Source organism: Ostrea edulis, chromosome 4 (genome assembly GCF_947568905.1).
Source record: "Ostrea edulis chromosome 4, xbOstEdul1.1, whole genome shotgun sequence".
Classification (NCBI taxonomy): Eukaryota; Metazoa; Mollusca; class Bivalvia; order Ostreida; family Ostreidae; genus Ostrea; species Ostrea edulis.
The window spans coordinates 61,989,126-62,011,086 of record NC_079167.1 but is presented as its reverse complement, the minus strand read 5'-3'; the positions used below and the strand labels follow the sequence as shown (position 1 = coordinate 62,011,086).

The window sequence follows — 21,961 nt, the reverse complement described above, 5'->3', positions numbered from 1 at the left end:
CAACATAATTATCAAGGATTACAGTTATTCTTAATTAAAGACTCTTTTCTAAATCACCTTTGTCTTACAAGATTTTATTTCCACGAGTTTGGATTGTAAAATTTGTCAGCAAGACATAATTAAAAATGTCCAATTCAATATATTCATATATAACAATTTTCAATTTTATTTTTGCAATATGATAACTGCAAAAGTAAAGTTCTTGCCCAATATAAAGGGGATTTAAAAGTACATACTGGACTTTGAGGGGTTGGGATTCTGGCCCAATATAAAGGGGATTTAAAAGTACATACTGGACTTTGAGGGGTTGGGATTCTGGATGCTGCAACTGGATTCCCTACTAGAGTGCTGACTGCAACATCCTCACGCAGATTAAGAGTGGTATCCTGATTAACAAACACTGGGTTAGATCCTCTGGTGACAATGATCTTCAGTGGAGCAGTATCAATCTTTGGTGTTGGATATCCATTATCTGTCACACTCAACGTACACTGTCAGTAAAAACAAGAGATCTTAAAGTTTAGTGTCAAGTAAGGAGTTTCTCCGATTTCGACAACATAGATATAACACCCCCCACCCCCTTTTAGTATTGCAGATAATCTCTGAAAACATTCTAAAATCAATACCCAGTAAAACTGTGAATAAGTTCCAAGATTGCACTCTGCTAGACTGTGTGACAACTGCTTAAAATGTATTCATTTATAGTGCACATTAGATAATATAAAGGACTTACATCAAATTCGACATCAGAGGTGGTTTTAAGGTTTTTGCCTAGGAACAACTCTCCTGTTGCACTGATGATGTAGAAGCTGCTCTGACAAGCTGTGTCTCCGCTAAGACTATACTGAAGGACATCCTAATAAATAAAGAAGTTAAAATAAAAAATTACCCAAAATGATAGATCTAGATGTGGTAATTCCAATATTTCCTACTGCAACACACACATCCATACATTAAGAGCATCACTATCACTGTTAGCTTATGTATTCATGATAAATTTATCAAGGTTGGGTTCTTGTATAATGCCAGTCCGCTGGGCATCCCAAAGATAAAAAATTTCAGGCCTGAAAAAGTTGATATAAAGTGCTGACTGCCTTGTTAAGGGGCTTGTAAAACTTGTTCCTGTTTGATAGAATTCCCCCACTTTCTAGACCTCCAATTTATGTTTTTTAAAACTTTTATGAAGAGCACCAATTTGCTAGTCACTATAATGCATAACAGCGACATTTGGAAACTCAACTCAGTATACCCCCCCCCCCCCCCCAACAAGTTGGAAGGCCTCATAGGTATAATAAAAAAAAAACACTTAAAAGAAGAACAATCTAGATGTAATTAAAAAAGCACTAATAGAAGAACAATCATGTCAAAATGTAGTCCAACAGGTAACAGCCCAGGTCAATCCCTTGTCCTGATTTCTACATCGGTGTTGACAGGAACAAGTCAATATCAGTATCTACAAATATGGGTTACTTAGAATCCCTCACTTTATGTTCAAGCTGATTGCCTGTCCTGGCCATATTCCCTAATCATACATGAATTTTAAATCCTCAATATATATAAAAAGATGCATAAATAGTTTGCATCATTCAACATGCCTCAACACAGTAAAGACAAGGTTTCAACTCCTAGCATTAACACCCACACAACAGAAACAAAGTTTCAAGTGATGACCAATGTAGAGAGAAGAAAAGACTGTAAAATTGCTGTCATTTTTAAAACCTGCCTTTTTTGTTTCTTATGTGATAGGTACTTTACGTCCATGCAATAGCTACATCCCAATGAAGCACGGAGCTCAATAACAGTAGCATGGGATCTATGCAGTCAATGCATTTTCAATATATTCAATGAAATGTTTCATAGAAGAAAGAAATTAAAATATTTTCTTTGAAATTATTGCAAATCACTGCTTTAGATTTATTTATTACTCGGATATAAATAACAAATGAAAACATGATTTGTTATTCATAGTGAAAGTGTTATATGTACATCTAATGAACTGGGGAAGTCACTGAAAAGAAATTGGAAGGCAAGTTCGAATATGTTGAACCCTTGGATATCTCGAAGTTTTGTCAAAGACCCATGTGGATTTCAAAATACAGGTATCTGACTGTGCTTGTCTCCTGTCACGAACCTTTCGTTAATCAGAGTACTAATACTCACCTGGTCCCCATCTGCAGCCTGAACTTGAATTATGCGGCTGCCCACAGGATCATCATAGTTAATTGTAATATCAAATCGGTCTGGGTTAAATGTGGGTGGATTGACATTCCTCAACATATTGACAACCACATCAGTTTCAGAGTACTTGGAAGGTGTGTTTCTTTGGTAAGCTCGAACTCTTATCTAAAAGGGTTAAATAATTTCTTTAAGCAACAAAGAAAATTCCACAAAGCATTTGTTCGAATCTTATAAGTACACGTACACCCTTCTGGAAACTTCATTCGATTCTTGCCACTAAATATTAGTCTTTGTAAAATAGCCACTCCCAAAACATGCAGTAACATGCTTACTACACTGTATATTCAAAGAGATTTCAGAGTTTTTAATGGTTTGTTCAAAATCTTCATCTAATCATCACTTTACAATTACAATACCTGCATTTTAATCAGCAGAAGACATACATGTAGCTGTGAAATGGAAAGACTTTTGTGCCAAAAATAAAAGATAACTGTATGAAGGTAAGTAGGCATTTGTGTGAAGGATGTTTGGGTGAATTTGTCAAATGTGCAGTTATTTGATCGCCATCAATTACTGATATGTTGAAATCAAAGCATCAATAATTCAATGCTTGCTTGGTTACTATTTTCCTTTTTTCTAGCAAATCAAAGACTTCTATGGGGGTGTTTTTAATGTCATAACAGTACAACACAGACGGCGCCAGAAAGACTTCCAATGTCCTTTATCTTTAATATGAATGTAATTATTTTTATATACTGCAATAATATATATATATATATATATATATATATATATATATACACACACACACACACACACATTTATGCAGACTGAGTCCGCCTGATGTAAACTAGAACAATGTACTACCTTATATTGCATGGATTTGTCCGTTCTCAGGTCCTTCTTTATATGAATAACTCCATTCTGTTCAATGTAAAATAAGTATGGTGCTGGTGGTTCTCCCACTATCTCATACACAATATCGTTGGAGGGGCTGGTGCTGACCGTTATGATACTTGTGCCATTGGCTGTTCTCTCCTCAAGCTGTCTGGTGTATGGGCCATTTATGAATGTCGGTGGATTTATAGTGGTGACTGTGACAAATACATTTACTTCTGTTGATCTTGAAGGTCTTCCAGAATCAGTGGCAGCCACAACCATCTAAATTAAATATTAGAAGGAACTTTAAATTACACATTCGAACTTCCAGTTCCATCCATCTGGTACTTTCTGTACACCTGCTAGGCCTGGATTTCTCCGAGTAAACTTAAGTCAAAACTGATGCTTAAGTCTGAGATTTTAATCAAATTTCAACTTCTCAAATAAAAGAAAACTAAAACTTAAGTTTTGAGATCATTTTTCAAGAAATTCAAGCCTGTATATTTTTATTTTTATTTTTTTTTATGTATATAGTGACTGGCAATTTCTTCTATTTCTATGTAGGGGGGATGAGATATTAATTAATTTTTTTTTTTTTGCATGGGACATCTGGACAATTGGGCATTTGCTGTATTTAAATACAAATATGATGAATGATGAAAAAGTACTTATCACAAAAACTGGAGACAGAAAACTGGATTTTTTGATACATGAACATAAAAGACAGCAAAGCCTCCTATTTCTTCCTAGCTAATTTGGATTGATCAGATTGCACTGTAAGGAACCCTTAATTTTTATTATTTTGCGACCACTACCAAATTACATTTGTTACAAACTAGAGGATACTGTTTGATCTAAAGATGGGGAAAAAGTCTCAGAAAATGTTCTTATAATGCAAGCATATATTCTTTATGCATCAACGCAGAAACCCTTACACTGAACTGTGTTTGCACATTAAGTGATGTCAGCGGTTCCCTCAGGTACAAGCCTCCATTGACATCGATGTAGAAGTAAACGAGGGAATTTCCACCGGTATTATCACGGACAATGGCGTATGATACAGCATCCTGAAACACAAGATTATGTGTTAAGATAATTCTTTGCCATCCAAATCTAAAATATACACAAAGATCCTGTGGACAGGCACCAATTTACCTGTGGTCATTATATTTACTATAGAATAAAGGTTCTCACCTGATCAGCATCTGAAGCTGAGATGTTTAGAACAGGTACTCCCATTGGGTATAATTCTGTGATAGTTCTTGAATATGGATTTCTATCGAATTGTGGCGGATTAATGTTTCTAGCCACATTTATTGTTACATCTTCTGTCGTAAATTTGCTTGGGTCTCTTGAGTCATATGCAGAGATCCTCAACTAAAATTTAAATTTCATTTTGTTATGATTTTCATATTCATACATGATTCTATATATATTACTAGACTTTTAATTGATTTTCCATTTGTTTTATTGCGACTCATTGTGATCTTCATTAACCCTTTCACCGACAGTTCCTGGTAGACGGGGACCATGTTACACAACTGTCAGAACAGTTCCTGGTATACCAGGATTTAACATAGTTTGAATTGTCCCACCTACTAAAGGGTAAAATTTCAAATTTAAGGAGATTTTATGTGATTTGTGAATTTGTTTACAGTAATGGCTAACTTCACAGATGAGGATTTCAATAGTCCTTCCAAGCGAAGGTGAATATAGTCAAAATAATCGCGAAGACAAAAGAGTTGTTGAATTATATCATACTGGGGGATGAGGAACTTGATATCATTTTACAAATCTTAAATGAGGAAGAAAATAAAGAATTCATCAGCTTTTTGCCTGCATATGACCGTGATATTAACTTTCAATTCAATGACACCATACTGCACAATTTCATGGAAAGGTTTGGGCTGTGAAGAATTTTTAAAGGGAACTTTTTCCAATGTATATATTTAATGTTTTTCACAGGCATTTTGTTGGGGAAAAAATGTGACTCAACAGATAAAAACAAACAGGACATTGTGTTTGTTGAATTAATCTTTTGCAATTATTGAAATTTGAATAATACCTGCTAATTGTATTTTTATACTGATTTACAGTATGTATCAGTACTATAAGGGGGAAAATTTACCACATAAACTCCGGTAGCAGAGGTATCCTCCTTGAGATCTCTGACGATTCTGATCTGTCCAGAGTCCTTGTCCACATCAAAGAAAGAAGGTGCTGGATATATTCCAATGACCTCATACTGTATCTTGCCCTAAAATGTATTATACTGTCAAAGCACAACACAAAGAGTACAATAAAATAATACCAGCTTTGCTAAAGTTTACATACGTCAAGTACCAATCAGAATTATCTTTCTTTGGTTGGTTTCGTATTACTGAATAAAGTTATCAATTGTATGCATTATTTGAAAGATAAATATCTCATACATTTCTTAAAGTCTTAAAATGTTTGCATATTTTTTTTAAATTTATGATTTAAAAAAAAGAAAAGAAGACTGAGTAATTTTTTTGAGCCTGTTTTCCTTACAAGTTTTTTCTTTGGGTAGGATATTTGCATTATCAGAATTTTATTGATAAGGGCAAATGGCAGACAAAAGTAATGCTGTAAGAAACCTCTACTATGCAGCGAATTACATTATCTTATTTACTGCAAGCAAGAAGGTTTCCTATTGGCCAGGATTCAAAAGAGGATCTTCAACTATTAGAGGGGGAAAGCACAGATGGAAAACCACTATTCTGGTTTACCTGGTTGAAGTACAATGTGAGTGGACTGGAAAAGAGTTACAAATACTGAATATTCCAATTTTGAGTACAAATAATGCATCATTTTCAAATTGGTTCTACAAATTTAGGTTTTGCAAACAATTTGGAATAGAAAGGTATAAAGCTGGTTGGGAAATAAAAGTATAAGATATATGTACACAAGGTATAGACTATCAGTTGGCTTATACAAATACATAATGCTAACTTTAAACATGGAAATACATGATCTTTAAGTTAATAAAAAATATTTGCTTTTCAGTCTTTAGTCTTAAAATGTTCCTATCATACCCCAATCAAGGGTCCTTTACCAAAATTTTCATGCATATTTTATTTAAGTAAATGTAAACTTCATCCAACATGCAACCTCTACCTGAAGTCATTCTACACATGCATATAATTTTCAAATCTGCATAACTTTTTTTCCATTACAAACATGATATAAATTTGTTTTGTCATTTTCTCAGACACCATATCCAATTCTTGAAATGTAATTGCAATCATGCAAATTTATGCTTAGAATCATGAAATTTAAGCTTTCACCAGATTTAGAGATCCACCGAGAAGCTATCGATAGGTGTTGAACATATCAATGCAGTAGCCCTACGTAAAGCCAGAAAGCACAAGATGGCCGGAGACGAATAACATAAAGTACATATCGGGAGAAAAATAGCTAATTATAAACAACTCCAACTTGAAAAAACTCTTAAATCAGTTTCCATTTTTAACCAAAAAATTTATCTTACCAATAAGTTTGCACTTTTAAAACATTCTTTTGAAGGATTTTCTCTTACTTTATCATCGATACTAAATATTGATGGCAAAATTCAAATGTAGCAATGCTTTAGATCATTTTGCAAGTGGAGTTGTTCACAGACGTATTTTCTACAGCAGCAAATTGTATAACTGTTGTCCTGACTAAATCCGTCGCCCTGACAGATGAGGTTACTTACTGATCCATCCTATTAAACACAGCAAATTCATGTTAACAACATCAAAGCACTAACAAAACACTGTATGTGTACTTATTTTAGCAGGATTTTTATTTTAGCACCATTGGTATTGATTAAGCAAAAATGCTATTCCATGGTCTGTGCTAAACTACAATGAACTAAAATTTTATTCACCATTTTAGCAAAATTCCAAAACATAAGATAGAAAAAAATAGTAGCAGTAAAGGTATCACAGGTCATCTCATGGACAGTTAGGGTATTACAGTACAACACACTTATAACAAACATGCTTATAGTGAATTCATGCTTATTGCAAAGTGATAATTTGATCATTCCCCAATGAGAGGAAATAATGAAAGTTGTATTGGATACAATGAAATTTGGTGAAAAAAGACAGCGTTTTTGCTGGCCCTGGAGGTTTGTTATAACCGTGCTTCACTGTAATAACACACACATGCAAACTGAAACAAAAATGTGTTTGTGAAATGCAATCCCCCCCCCCTTTCTTTGTTGTCGCCATGTTCAATTGCGGCAAATTTGAAATTTGATCTTAACCTTTAGTTTAGCAATGACCTTTCAATTTACCAAGCAAGAAATCTCCAACTTGTATATAGTTTTAATATTAAGCACACAAAAAACAGATAATAAAAAAATAAGCAAATAATGACATGCCCCCCCCCCCCCCCCCATTTAATTTTGTGGGCACACAGATACCTTAATTGCAAGAAGACATAGATCAAGGCAATAAGAAACCTACAAACAGACAGAAAACTTTGCACTTCATCAAGAATTCCAACCAGCACTTACTCTAAGATCAGCATCAAAGGCTGTGACAGTCCCTACAGAGGAGTTCACCAGTCTCTGCTCATTAGTATTGAAAATGTAGGGCCTATTTATGAACTGAGGTAGCTCTAAGTCTCGTGCTACATTGACGGTGACTTGAACTGCATCTGCTTTCAATGGAACTCGGCCATCCTCTACTCTTATCTGAAGCTGTTGAAAGAAAGAATTGTACCAGTTACTTTTAAATTCAATGTCAATTTGGGGGTGGGTGGGTGGGTTAGAAAATCAGCATAATTCTTAACAATGAAATGGATTTAAGAAACTTGATTTTATGATAAAGGAATAGATACATTGAATGTCCTTAGATTTGTAGTGTCCAAACTCTTCATAAGAATGATTTCAGCTGTGTCTCTATTCATATAGAAGTATTCACTGGCATCCACATCTCCTGTTAAATAATACTGCAACTTGTCCTGTAAAATAATTAAATAGATGTAAATATCACCAAAAAAATTTGATCGAATTTAAACACTTGTCGAATGACATATGAAACACAATTCATATAACTAACACAACAGTTCACTGAATTGTAAATCTATATTTTGCCCCCACCCCCTCTTTTTTTTTGGTTGTTATGTTTCGTTTACTCTATTTTATTTTCTGCTTTATTCATACAGAATTCAAATTATAATATTTTTAGCTACCTGTACACTTAATATTGTGCATCAGTAAATCTTTACCTATATTTATTGTCTACCTGTTACATGTTTATTTCAGGGCACGAGACACAATTTACTGCAAATTCCTAAATTTGTTTACAACTGTAATACTCTTATACAAAGATGACTTTATAAAATATATCTGAAAATACAGATCTCATTTACAAAAGTGATTTAAATTATTGGACATTCTTTTATAAATTTCTCATTTCCCCCCCCCCCCCCCCCCCCCCCCCCCTGAAGCACCTAAATATGACCAATACATGACAGACTCACTCCATCAAAATCTGAAGCTGTTGGTTGACCAATGACAGTGCTTGGCCGTGTCGTGTCGGTGATGTTGTACACATAAAAACGCTGTGAAAACCTGGGTGCATTAATATTTCTCAGGGCATTGATCGTCAAGTTGCTGGTTGTTCTGATGTTCATGATCTCCTGGTCATACACAGACACTCGTAGCTATAAAGAATACGTATTAAATAAGCATATGTTGAAATAAAAAGATGTATTTTGCTTTCTTTTGAAATGAATTACCAATGTATATCATAAAAGCTTGCATCTTTAATTCCATCTTATTTTGTCTCATCATAATTTGAAAAGAATACATACTGCTCACATTATAAAGAAAAAAATCTCCTAAGCATAAAGATATAAAAAAGAATCTAACAGACGTTATAATATCATGTGAATTATCTCTTGTCAAGACTGACAACAAAATAAATCATTCCTCATCTTGTCATGAAAATTTAATTCTTTGCACTAATGTCAAACCTATAATTGTGCATGTAGAGTCAAATGTAAATGACATATTATTTCACAAAATGTCATAATTACATAAATGTATTCCTTTACCAAATTCTGTCTTTTGAAAACACAAATATTTAATAAAATAAGTGAAATGTCGTTACACGTATCAGTCAGTTTACCCACCACATATTGCAGAGCCGTGTCATTTCGTAATCCTGGTGTTGGTCGGACTTCTCCAGTGGTGCTATCCAGGCTGAAAAAGCTCGGACCAGAACCATATCCAGTCAGAGTGTACACCAGTCTCGAGGTTGGCTGTGGAAATATCGAGTTAAAAATTAAGTTTTCCTCCCAAAATTTTTCACATTAGGAAATATTGAATACTTTTATTTTAGGCTTATAACTTAAGATTTTTGGCAACAGCTACCCTTTACTTCATAATAACATTAAAAAGGGAATTCAGAAGCAGATTTGCAAATAAATAACATGGACATAAATTGTTAGCACTTCTAGATTTTTCTGACTGGCTGTCCGTTGTAAAAAATAATCACTGCAGGGACTCTGACGTAAAATGTGTTAAATTTTACATTCAGAACTTAAAGATATAAGAAATAATTAACTGATGGTTTAAATTGATTGTTAATGTTTTTTAAAATACCCGCATATCTGCATCAGTAGCTTGGACAGTATACACCACAAAGTTATCGGCAGCATTTTCAGACACAGAGGTAGTTTCTGGCAATCTCGCAAACACAGGTGCAATGTTTCTGCCGATCCTGATCTTCATTGTGGCATTACTAATATGTGGTGGACTTCTCTGGTCACTGGCTAGGACCAAGAACTGAAAATATGAAAGCTCAATTACAATATCATTAATTTGACCATATCATTTATCATGTTCCATGTTAACAATATTTTTTTTCCAAAAGATTTCTTAAAACCATAAAACAACAATAAATGATGTGGGGGTTGCAAACATGCTGTTTGCTTCTTGTGGCTGATGTTTTTTGTTTTGTATATATTATTCGATGATTTTTGGATATTTTATTTTGTCAAGTTTTTAATTTTACTTGTATAACAGGGGAGATCACTTTATCATATTCAGGGATTTTTATAGAAGCAACTTGTGCTGTCAGTATTGTCTAGATCTCCCCTTAGCTGTTTTTGTTATCATTATATAGAATGATAATATTTGTTAATTGTCATCTAATAAATGACAGTATTTCACACAATACCGGTGTTATGTTATGTTGTTGTTCCATCATTATATGGAACTCTGCCAGAGCACCAATATTACATAAATGATTTTTCTCATTTTAAGGAGTGAATGTCTTTCTTTGTATAATGGGACTATATGAATGGAGACATGGGGTCATTTAACTAACCAACCATGCAGAAATTAACACACAAGTTTCCACAGTTCCTATATATATATCCCCCACAATATAAACAGGCAAAACATTTACTCCTTATATATACATTTACAACAAAAAAATTTCAGGTTTTTTTTTTATAAAACAAGTACAGGCTTTTATCTCAACTTGAAAGGTAACAAACTTGAGCACCCCGGTTCCTATCAGCAATATCAAGAAACAGCAAAATTTCATTTCTGATAAAACATTGTTAAATGTATTATATTTTTTAAAAACCTGTACTCGTAGAGATGTTAGCTCTCCATGTCTCATTCTTCGGATCCATCCAAGACTATTATTTCAATTGCTTTGTATGTTTATCTCTTTAAATTTCTTTGGGCATGGAGCACGAATAAGATTAGTAAACAACATGGTTATAAATTTGATTCAACTTTTTTCATTGCAGCTTGAGTACTGAACAGAGGGTTTGTCACTTATCATGTCTTATTTAACATTCATACCAGTTTGGAAAATTCTCAGGACTGGTTAAAGCTAGATATAATAGAGAATATTTTGTGACAGACCTATGAATGTCTGTTTGAATTTGAACTACAGATATTAGATTGCAGAAACCTCATAGAGAGGGTTGTATTCGAAAGTTAAGATGTCTACATATGTATTACCTTAAATTTTATGTGGTGACTGAAAATCTTTATCTAATGAGGAAATCTTCTGCGATATTATTTCAGTACAATATAATCTCTAGATACTTACATTGTACTCAGACACTGATGGATTTTCACTCGGAGATTTTCGAATGTATATTCTGCCGCTGTATTTCTCAATGTAGAAGAAATCGTTTGGAGGTTCAATGGAAAAAAGGACCACATCCTGTCAAACAAGAAACAAACTCACAAGATGTTGGCAATGTACTTTCACTTTAAACAAGCTATTTTCAAAACCACTCTCCCAACAGTTTTGAAATCAATTAACTTTTATAGGCAAATTATATTTGATGACTAGAATGAAAACTAAAACAAATTCATGATGTGTAAGAATATTTCATTCTTACTCCAGTTGCCATAGAAATAGACAGATTATGTACACCCCTACATTATAGTTACATGACTTTCCATCATTCAAATCAGCATTCAAATCAGTGTGTGTGTGTGTATCCAAACTATATTTTGTTTTTACAAACAGTTGCAGTAACATTGACTTTAAATCTTAATTTTCCTATGTAAAATTTTGATAATTGATCCCTAATACTTGAAAATAAAAATATCTTGGAAAATAGAAATTGTGGTGAAAAGGCAGATGATTGATTTGATTTGAACGAAGACTGTCACCTCATAATGAATTTTTTTTAAAAAATCTCAAATATCTTACTTTGTCTGCATCGCCTGCAGAAACTGTGAACACAGTCAAACCGAATGGATGGTACTCATTGATCTGAGTCTCATAAGCGCTTTGACTGAATTGCGGTGCGTTAGGGTTACGCTTGACAGTGATCCGGACAGTGGTGTTGGCCTTATTATCAGGGTAGAAGGTATCGTAAGCCACAGCTCTCAACTGTTAACACAATACAACATGTCAAATTACAACATCTACAGCTTACAGGATTTTATTTTAAACTGGTTTTTGTTTGCTTTAAATTACCTGCTCCTATCGTACAGATTGAAAAAGTACGATATTTTAAAATAACTTCTTTTGTGAATAGGATAATTTTTGTTGCTTTCAAGCTATAGGCATAAAATTACAATAAAATCAATTATCTTTGTGGATTAAAATTTTATGGTTGAGAAAACTACGCACGCTTGAGGGAAATTGATTGTGATCAAAAGAGTTGTTATTTACATTCAAAATCTGCTTTTGGCAGAAGGATTCAAATAAGTGGATATGTCCACGACACAAAATCAACAAAAATTAAATTCCTGTAAGAAATGATCAGTTCAGTGATTCTGTTGTACTCTATAAATAAATAAGCACCATAAGCTTGGGGGAAAAAAATTTCTGAGACGAAAAAGGATGCAATTACCACAAAATTGGTTTCATTTGTAGTAAGTAAACTCTTCTGTACAGTTATCCTTCCTGAATTTCTGTCCAGCGCAAAGTACGCCATAGCTAGTCCATCTCCTTCTTCTTCATAAACTAAGGATCCCTGAAATATTCAAACACCAATGAACTGGCTTTCCTCCATCAGCCTCCTTGTATTTCATAACTTTCTTTCATTATGACAATTCTCTAAGCAACTCCTACAGAGAACTGGAAAATGACACGTTTGAACTCAAATGCACCAACTGTGAAAGACAGCAAGTTACACAGAGAATAATGAATATCTCTTTCTGTAGCAAATGCAAGAGAATAAATGAAAAGAAAAAGATTTTTTTTTTCTTTTGAAAATCTAACTATTGATCCATGTGCCTGTATATAACACTGCTCATCTTTTAATGTAGACTGGAAAAGTTTTGGCAACTCAAAAAAGAAGAAAAATTGCAATCCACAAATTTTGTAAACTGAAGTGGAATAAGTACAGACAATAATATCTTGTGTGCCAATAAAATAGTTATGGGAGAGAAAGAAAGTTTAACAATGAAGGCCAGGCTAATACAGCTGCCAGACAAAGTGTTGGAGCATGGATATACCATCCCCACCCTTTGGTAATCAGATTACTTCTCCGAGTTTTCGAATTCTTACCCTGGGGTTGTCTGTAGCCCTTATAGAGTAGAATGGAATAACATGGTTCACAGGTTCCGTTTCAGGCACTTCAGCGAAATACTCTCTCTGCATATTTGGAGGACCATTGTCCCTGATTATACTTAACGTAATTCTTGCTGTGGCAAACTTCTCTGGACGACCCTGGTCACGAGCTCTTACATCAAACTGTTGATGAATAATTAAAAATAAATACATCAAAATTGCAGAAACAAATACATTAGATTAACATTTCTTAATCATTACCCCCTCCCTTCTCCCCCTAGAAGTAGAGATTTGGGGAATGATAGATTTTAATTAAGCGAGTCCTCAGTAATTTTTCACACGCTCAAACCTTTGCAGAATCTTTCTATAAGAAGCCTTGAGTCACCAAGAACTACTTACCGGGAATACGTTTTTGTTGGTGAGTCCGAGATCCTTTATCAGATATATTTTCCCATTTTCTCTGTTTACCAAGAAGAATTCATTAGCACTGATTCCATTGCTGTCTTGTACAACGTCATACAGAATTTGGTCCTTTATAAGAAATGTAAATAAAAATATCAAATTATAAAATGTTTGTATTAAACACACAAATCAGAATTTTTTTTATCTTATCCTATTGGGCAGATATCCCTATGATGGATATGGAAAATTATTAACATTTTAAAGAATTTTCGAATTATATTATATCTATGAAATTGAGAGTTCTTTATTCAATAAAACTGAATTTATGTCAAATACCATCACTTTATTTCATACCATAGTTTTGTTTTCTCGAAGGTCTGCAAATTATTACAATTAAAAAAAAAAACCCACAAATGTCAAATAAGGTAAAATATTTAATGATATTTTTGTGCACTTAAAAAAAGGTAAAGGAAATTAGATCATCAAGTTAAAAGTTACACGAGAACAAAATACAAATGTGAAAAAACTCACGCCATCATCATCTGTTGCATTGATTGTGAGTAAAACAAAGCCCACATTCTGAGTTTCTTCAATCGACATGTCATAACTGACAACCTCAAATCTTGGAGTGGCTGGGTTTCTGATAACAGTAATGAAAGACAATCCCTCTGCTCTCAAGTTGGGGTTGTTAGAATCGTATGCTTCAAGTCGGAGCTGAATAAAAGTGATTAAAATCATACTTATTCAGATGTGTATCTAAATTTTGAGATCATACATATTCTTATTGTGTACACAATGCATAGCAAGCAGTGTATCCTGCTGTGCAAAACTTTCTACACGAATAAAATTTTACACACCATGAAATCCTTCAAACCACAAGTGTTTCATGCTTTGGTGTAAACATGCCACAAGTAACTGCAACTTAAATGTTGCATGAAGTCTTCAACATTACACACATTAACAAGAATTCACTCTAACGATTAGGATTTTTCATAGCAAAAAACCAGACCTCAAAAGAAACTAAAGTCAAAACCTGGACTTAAGTCTGAGATCTTAACTCAAATTTTGAAAAGGCCACAAGTGTCGAGCATAGGCCTAAATTTTGAAGCCCTTCACCGGCAATGGTGACGCCTCCATATGAGTAAAATAGTCTTGAGAGGAATATCAAAACAATATTCAATCAATTAATCATTTGTATCATTGACCCTTTTGAAATGTTTAAAGTGCAAGATCTAGACAATTAATCAAAGGCCTGAAGGGCCACAATGGCGTCGTGCTAAGAAAGCAAAGATTATAATGAAACTATGTACTGTCCAGTTTATCAATGCTTCATCCCTTATTGTATGTACACAGAGTAGATATAGCTTTATATAAATCTCAATGGAGAGTCTTCTACCTGTGAATATTTTGATGCCATTGACTACAGTCACACCTTGTTATTGCAAATTCAACAGGACTGAAATTAAATTTGAGATATCCAAGGATTTGCGATAACAAGGATAACACACACACAAAAAAGAAGTGGTTTGGACTGGCAACTCTATTTACATATTCCCGATAACGAAGATTAGCTGTACATGTATTAAAAACACACATACAGCTTTGAATTCAAGCAATACCAAGAATATTTATCCTTCATACAGGAATAATGCTTCTAATACATCTGTACAGTAGCTCTTTTCACAAAAAAATTCAATTACAGATATATTTTTTTTACAATTCCATTCATTTCTTCAGAATATTTTTCAAAGGATTATTTACAATATCTAATGTTATTAAATAATGAAGATTTTTGTGATCAACCATTGCTCTCAATTATTCACACATCTTTGCTAGCCAAGGGAGTACTCTACAATCCTTGGCACAGATGTAATTCACAAAGAACTGAAAATTTGTGCATTAAGATATTTAGTGAAAAAGTCAACTGTTGTGAGAACTCTCCTTTTAATAGTTGTAAGCATTGCATGTACTTGTTGATAACATAATAAAAACAAGAAATAAGTTTTAAACCAAAATTTTAATAAGAAATATGTGCAACAATGTAAACAACTATGGACCATTTGTAGTATATATCACTGCTAGCATCTCAAGAGATGAAAATCTAGTCAGATTAAAAAAAAAATTTGTTAATTCAGTAACTTTTACCTCCACAAAAACCTTTACTTGAAAGCCTTATAATAATGAATGCTTCCGCGCTTGGTTTGTTTACAATAACATTAACACGTGCCAGTGTTTATATACCGAGTTGACCAATGATTTGCAAACCTACAGATGCGTTAATACCCTACTGAGAATGCTACAGTCAAATAAACATTACCTACCCTAAAATATAATGACCATAAATAATCCGCGATACACTATTTCTCAGTTTAAATTTCGCCAACAGCACGCAATGTTTACAAACAAAACCCACGCTATCTTTCGTCTAGACACGCTATCGTTTCAGACATCACGTGACTTTGCAAATGTAGTTCGCATTGAAATTGGAATTTTTATTTGATTTGTTTTTATTTTTTGTGAAAGTTTTTATATGTTAAAGTAAATCAATGTGATAATTTTCATTTGTTTCTCATTAACAACTTTAAAATGTCGTAAATCATTAAACAGTACAGATATTCATACGCCATTACAAAAAGCGCGGGATTTTTCCGCGGAAGCATCGATAGTCTGACACCTTCGGTCGCGTAAACTTTTCAGCTGATTCAGTCGTACACGCTGACTAGATGTCGTTCGAGCAAAGCTCGACGCCATAAAAATCCATCACCACAACCAGTGTAGATAACATAAGTACACAGGACTCTTTGTACCAAAACGATGGCAACTTCTAAACCATGTATTTAACAAGGAATATATATATATATTCTTTATTGCTTAAGACATATAAATATAAAATGGATTGTTTATATATATGTATATATGTAACCTGTAGTTAATGTTGTAAACTTTCTTTCTTTTTTGAATTTCCTTCTTTATAAACTATCTTACTGTTATGCCCTCTGGGCCCAAAATTGGAATAAACTTATCTTATAGAGTTTTATAAGTTGTTAAAATGCAATAATAAATCTGGTACAACTCACTGTGTATTGCATTGTTTCAAAGTTGTCAGTTGCAAGGTCTCTAATGATTGTTACTGCTCCTGTTGCATTGTTCACCGCAAAGAAATCCTGGGCTGGATAAATTCCCACCAGTTTATATACGATGGATCCCTGAAAAAGTTGTCTATCTATTTAATTTGTCTTGAGCATATCCTATTGATATTAATGAAAAGGATATGTAAAATATTCTTACAAGTTCTTTAAGTTTTCATCTATTTAGCTTGATGTACAAGGAATTTAACAAAAAGTAGAAGGTGTGTTTATTAGTATTTGTTTATATCTAACTTAATTTACTTGCGATGTTTTACATTTTTCTGAAAAATTAACAAAACTTCAAGTACATTTTTAAACAAGAGGCCCATGGGCCACATCGCTCACCTGAGTCACCTTGGTCCATATCAGAAGATTTTCCATATCTATTTGCATGTAAAACCGTAGTCCCTATTATGGCCCCAAACCTACCCCTGGAGGCCATGGTTTTTGCAAACTTGAATCTACACTATGTCAGAAAGCTTTCATGTAAATATGAACTTCTTTGGCCCAATGGTTCTTGAGAAGAAGATTTTTAAAGATTTTCCCTATACATTTGTATGTAAAACTTTGTTCCCCTATTGTGGCCCCATCCTACTCCAGGGGGGCATGATTTCAACAAACCTGAATCTGTACTATATCAGAAAGCTTTCATATAAATCTCAGCTTTTCTGGCTTAGTGGTTCTGGGAAGAAGATTTTTAAAGATTTTTCCTATATATTTGTATGTAAAACTTTGACCCCCTATTGTGGCCCCATCCGACCCCCGGGGGGCCATGATCTTAGCAATTTATAATCTGCACTATATCAGGAAGCTTTCATATAAATCTCAGCTTTTCTGGCTCAGTGGTTCTTGAGAAGTTGATTTTAAAAGATTTTTCCTATAAATTTGTATGTAAAACTTTTATGCCCCCCTTGAGGCCCCATTCAATCTCCGGGGTCCATGATTTTAACGAACTTGAATCTGCGCTATATAAAAAAAAACAACAACAACAAAAAAAAAACAAAAAACAAAAAAAAACAACTTTGACCCCCTATTGTGGCCCCATCCGACCCCCGGGGGCCATGATTTTAATAATTTAGAATCTGCATTATATCAGGAAGCTTTCATATAAATCTCAGTTATTCTGGCTCAGTGGTTCTTGAGAAGAAGATTTTTAAAGATTTTCCCTATATATTTGTATGTAAAACTTTGATCCCCTATTGTGGCCCCATCCGACCCCCGGGGGCCATGATTTTAACAATTTAGAATCTGCATTATATCAGGAAGCTTTCATATAAATCTCAGCTTTTCGGGCTCAGTGGTTCTTGAGAAGAAGATTTTTAAACATTTTCCCTATATATTTGTATGTAAAACTTTGACCCCCTATTGTGGCCCCATCCGACCCCCAGGGGCCATGATTTTAACAATTTAGAATCTGCATTATATCAGGAAGCTTTCATATAAATCTCAGCTTTTCTGGCTCAGTGGTTCTTGAGAAGAAGATTTTTAAAGATTTTCCCTATATATTTGTATGTAAAACTTTGACCCCCTATTGTGGCCCCATCCGACCCCCGGGGGTCGTGATTTTAACAATTTAGAATCTGCATTATATAAGGAAGCTTTCATATAAATCTCAGCTTTTCGGGCTCAGTGGTTCTTGAGAAGAAGATTTTTAAAGATTTTCCCTATATATTTGTATGTAAAACTTTGACCCCCTATTGTGGCCCCATCCGACCCCCGGGGGCCGTGATTTTAACAATTTAGAATCTGCATTATATAAGGAAGCTTTCATATAAATCTCAGCTTTTCGGGCTCAGTGGTTCTTGAGAAGAAGATTTTTAAAGATTTTCCCTATATATTTGTATGTAAAACTTTGACCCCCTATTGTGGCCCCATCCGACCCCCGGGGGCCATGATTTTAACAATTTAGAATCTGCACTACCTAATAAAGCTTATCTATAAATTTCATCTTTTCTGGCCCAGTGGTTCTTGAGAAGAAGATTTTTTAATGACCCTACCCTATTTTTACCTTTTCTTGATTATCTCCCCTTGGAAGGTGGCCTGGCCCTTTATTTTAACAATTTAGAATTCCCTTTACCTAAGGATGTTTTGTGCCAACTTTGGTTGAAATTGGCCCAGTGGTTGTTGAGAAGAAGTTGAAAATGTGAAAAGTTTACAGACGGACGGACGGACGCCGGAATACGGGTGATCAGAAAAGCTCACTTGAGCTTTCAGCTCAGGTGAGCTAAAAAGAAATCAAGAGTTGCATGTGTTCAGCAAAATTCATTTTCCAATATATTTCAACACCGACTTAATTTGGTCACGGTAAATATTGCAGTCTATTCTTTCTGAAACAAAACTGATGACAATAATGCTGATTTTTTCGAACTTGGAAGAAAATGGTGAAAAATCCATGTATATTAAAGTTTATGTGATGTTGTGCATGGCAAATTCATGATTCCTTACATATACTACTACCTAACAACAAATTCATATAAATACTTTATAGTTACATCCACACAGCTGAACGTTACATTCAGAATTAGGGACAAATAAGACTTTAAGTGAACCTACTTCTTGGTACTCAAAGTACATTGTATCTTGCATTTCATAATAAACACAAACAACTCAATCCTTCTAGCTCAAATGGTTTAAAAATGGAATCTAAAAAACTTAGAATAGTCCATATCAAATAACAAAGTCAAACTTTTACCACTGGGTTGGGATCTTGTGCCTGTACATTGATGACCACGTTGTTGATTGGCTCTCTGAATGTTATGGTTTTGTTTGGGGTGGAGACAAAGAATGGCCTTTGGTCTCTTTGAATACGAGTAATGGTGATTCTGGCTGTCGCATTGGCAGCCCTACCTCTGCCATCCGAGGCCTGGATTGTCAGCTGTTAGAAAAAAATCACTTGCTTTGAAAGTTCTTCCTTTTAGAGGAGCCATGAGAGGGCTAGTTTCTACAAGTTTACTTCAGTAATATCATGTCTGTTCTCTTACCTGATAGAAATTATCTGGAGCATCTGTCAGCAACCGCTTTGTCGTCAAAACTCCAGAATTTGGGTCGAGGTAGAAATAATTTTCTCCAACAGTGGGTTGGGATTGTACTATTTCATATGTCACGGGATCCTAATAAATCATAAACCCATAAAATAATGCTTTAGCAAAATAAGAAATATGCTAAAATAATGCTTTAGCAAAGTAAGAAATATGCTTCATGCTAGTAAGGATTTATAAAATTTCCAAAAGTAAAAGACTTTCCCTGACATTTAATGTAGAAATATAAACCAAGCTTCTGTTTGAATTGTACTGGAGGAAATAAGTTGGTATCTGATTGCACTCACATTATCAAAATCCCGGGCATTAATGTCTAACACTTGGTAGCCTAAGGTGACATTTTCTTGTACTGTTGTAGGATAATCAGCTGATGGAACAAACTGCGGGGCGAATGGATTCCTGGTGACACTGATTTGCACATCTGCTGTGGCTTTTAATCGTGGATATAGCGAGTCATACACCACCACGCGGAGCTGTAAAATTATTCATGCACGCATGTAGACAATTATCCTTAAAACGCCATAAAAGAGAAACTAACCGGAAAGCATGCGAAAAATATTCTTTTGATTGTCAAGGAAAACTCATCAGACCATCACAGAATGAAAAAGGGAGATAACTTGAATTTGCATCAATTCAAACAAAAATTATAAACAAAATTAACAGTACATTTTATAGCTAAATGATAAATACATGTATATATATGCTCAATTGCAATGTGGTATGAAAAAAATATTTCAAAATTACAGTGTTGTTTAAAATAGAATAACTGTTCAAAAATTAAGAATTTTAAAAAGAAATTTGGGAGAAAAGTCTGCCTTTTGAAGAAAAACAGAAAAAACTTATTCATGCTACAGTTGAGAGCATTTTGCTAATGAAAAAGAAAAGAACCAATCTCCTTTCCATAAAATGATTTTTGGCCAAAGAATCTAGGATCATATTCTCTAACATTACATATAAAGAACCATGAGTGTTAAAATCAAATCAATACAGTGGAACCCCGTTATTATGTTTCTCTCTCTCTTTTTTTTTTTTTTTTTTTACAAAAAAATAACATAATATCAATATCAGGAGCTACCAGTGAAATCCAACAGAAACATCACTTAGAAATTGTATTCTCAAAAATAAGGGTGTGTGTGAATATTTCTTTGTGTTTCACACCTGAGCTTATTTACAGCCTATCTTAAATGTCAGTTTCTTCACGACTAATTCCCTCTTTGCTTTATCACTAGTGTAGTGTACATTTATAACACATTTTGGTTTTCTAACAAATTCTTTAACTTCTGCTACTTTATTATATATAATGTATTCATACAAATTTTACCCAAGAGCTTGTTTACACTAAAAATTTGTACATCAAATTGTAAACAAGAAAACATCGTTTTTATCAATAACTTTAATTAGGGCTATTCCAGAAATAAATACATGGGGGGGTCGGGAGGCACCTTTTGTATATACCAAGCACCCATAAAAAAAAATAAAAAATTACCCCATGACCCATCAAATTAATAAACTCATTTTACAATGACCCATCTAATAAAAAAAAAAGAACTAACCAGACCCACCACAAAAATATTTTTAAAAATGAAAACGGTACAAATCTCGCGAGGTTTTCTGGACAAACATTCTAGTCAATGACGCGGTAATGCCTGTGCGACATTGTATCACAGTAGTTCTGAAGAAACGATGTCACATCAACAATCAAAGGCATCTATGGCGGGAATGTTGGAAAGATTGGGAGTCCAAACGATGCTATTATCATGAAATGGGTATGGATATGTTTTTCCACGAATCGTTCGTCTTCTAATGGAGCCCGCGCCCGGAGGCCTCTATATCACCATCACACCGACTGATAAATATAACGTATCGGTACCCTCGTATAAATCAACTAAGGTTTGCCTATTTTTATTAGAAAACGGAATACCTATTGGTTTCAAAATATTCCCAAAATCGATGCACTGTAAACTGTAATAATCTACAGAACAGAGTTCGCCGCCATCACGTCCAAAGGGACCCTATTAAACGCGCCTCTAATTTGAAGAGTGTCGTAATGGAAAATTATGCGCTGCAAAGAGCGACAACTCGAATAGTTCTATGTTACTTTCGATTTCGAAAGCAGCATTTCGAAAGCACGTTTTCAATTTTCCCTCCGACGTTTTGTAACCAACACGACAAGAGCGACAATAAAAATATTCTGAAAACTCAACACCCACGTAGCACAAAATAAAACAATAGAAACTACCCACAATAAATATTTTATTAACAATCCCACCACGGACCAATTAAAATATGAAAAAATACGACCACCCACACAAAAAAATAT

The 21,961-nt window shown here is 34.1% G+C and overlaps 1 protein-coding gene across 1 annotated transcript in view; it reads right to left on the bottom strand.

Annotated features, from left to right (window-relative positions):
- The window catches only part of LOC125671402 (uncharacterized), a 139,343-nt gene that overhangs the window by 26,648 nt on the left and 90,734 nt on the right, over positions 1–21,961 (bottom strand). Inside the window, exons 123-144 of the mRNA XM_056163272.1 lie at positions 19,929–20,114; positions 19,585–19,713; positions 19,296–19,478; positions 16,553–16,681; positions 14,007–14,189; positions 13,473–13,604; positions 13,071–13,256; positions 12,412–12,534; positions 11,763–11,945; positions 11,148–11,264; positions 9,680–9,862; positions 9,208–9,336; positions 8,554–8,736; positions 7,909–8,031; positions 7,583–7,768; positions 5,186–5,314; positions 4,252–4,434; positions 3,993–4,124; positions 3,046–3,339; positions 2,161–2,343; positions 734–856; positions 294–491 (exon numbers count right to left, since the gene is read on the bottom strand). Of these exons, the coding sequence (XP_056019247.1) occupies positions 294–491; positions 734–856; positions 2,161–2,343; positions 3,046–3,339; positions 3,993–4,124; positions 4,252–4,434; positions 5,186–5,314; positions 7,583–7,768; positions 7,909–8,031; positions 8,554–8,736; positions 9,208–9,336; positions 9,680–9,862; positions 11,148–11,264; positions 11,763–11,945; positions 12,412–12,534; positions 13,071–13,256; positions 13,473–13,604; positions 14,007–14,189; positions 16,553–16,681; positions 19,296–19,478; positions 19,585–19,713; positions 19,929–20,114 (3,597 nt within the window). The remainder of the gene's footprint in view (positions 1–293; positions 492–733; positions 857–2,160; positions 2,344–3,045; positions 3,340–3,992; positions 4,125–4,251; positions 4,435–5,185; positions 5,315–7,582; positions 7,769–7,908; positions 8,032–8,553; positions 8,737–9,207; positions 9,337–9,679; positions 9,863–11,147; positions 11,265–11,762; positions 11,946–12,411; positions 12,535–13,070; positions 13,257–13,472; positions 13,605–14,006; positions 14,190–16,552; positions 16,682–19,295; positions 19,479–19,584; positions 19,714–19,928; positions 20,115–21,961) is intronic.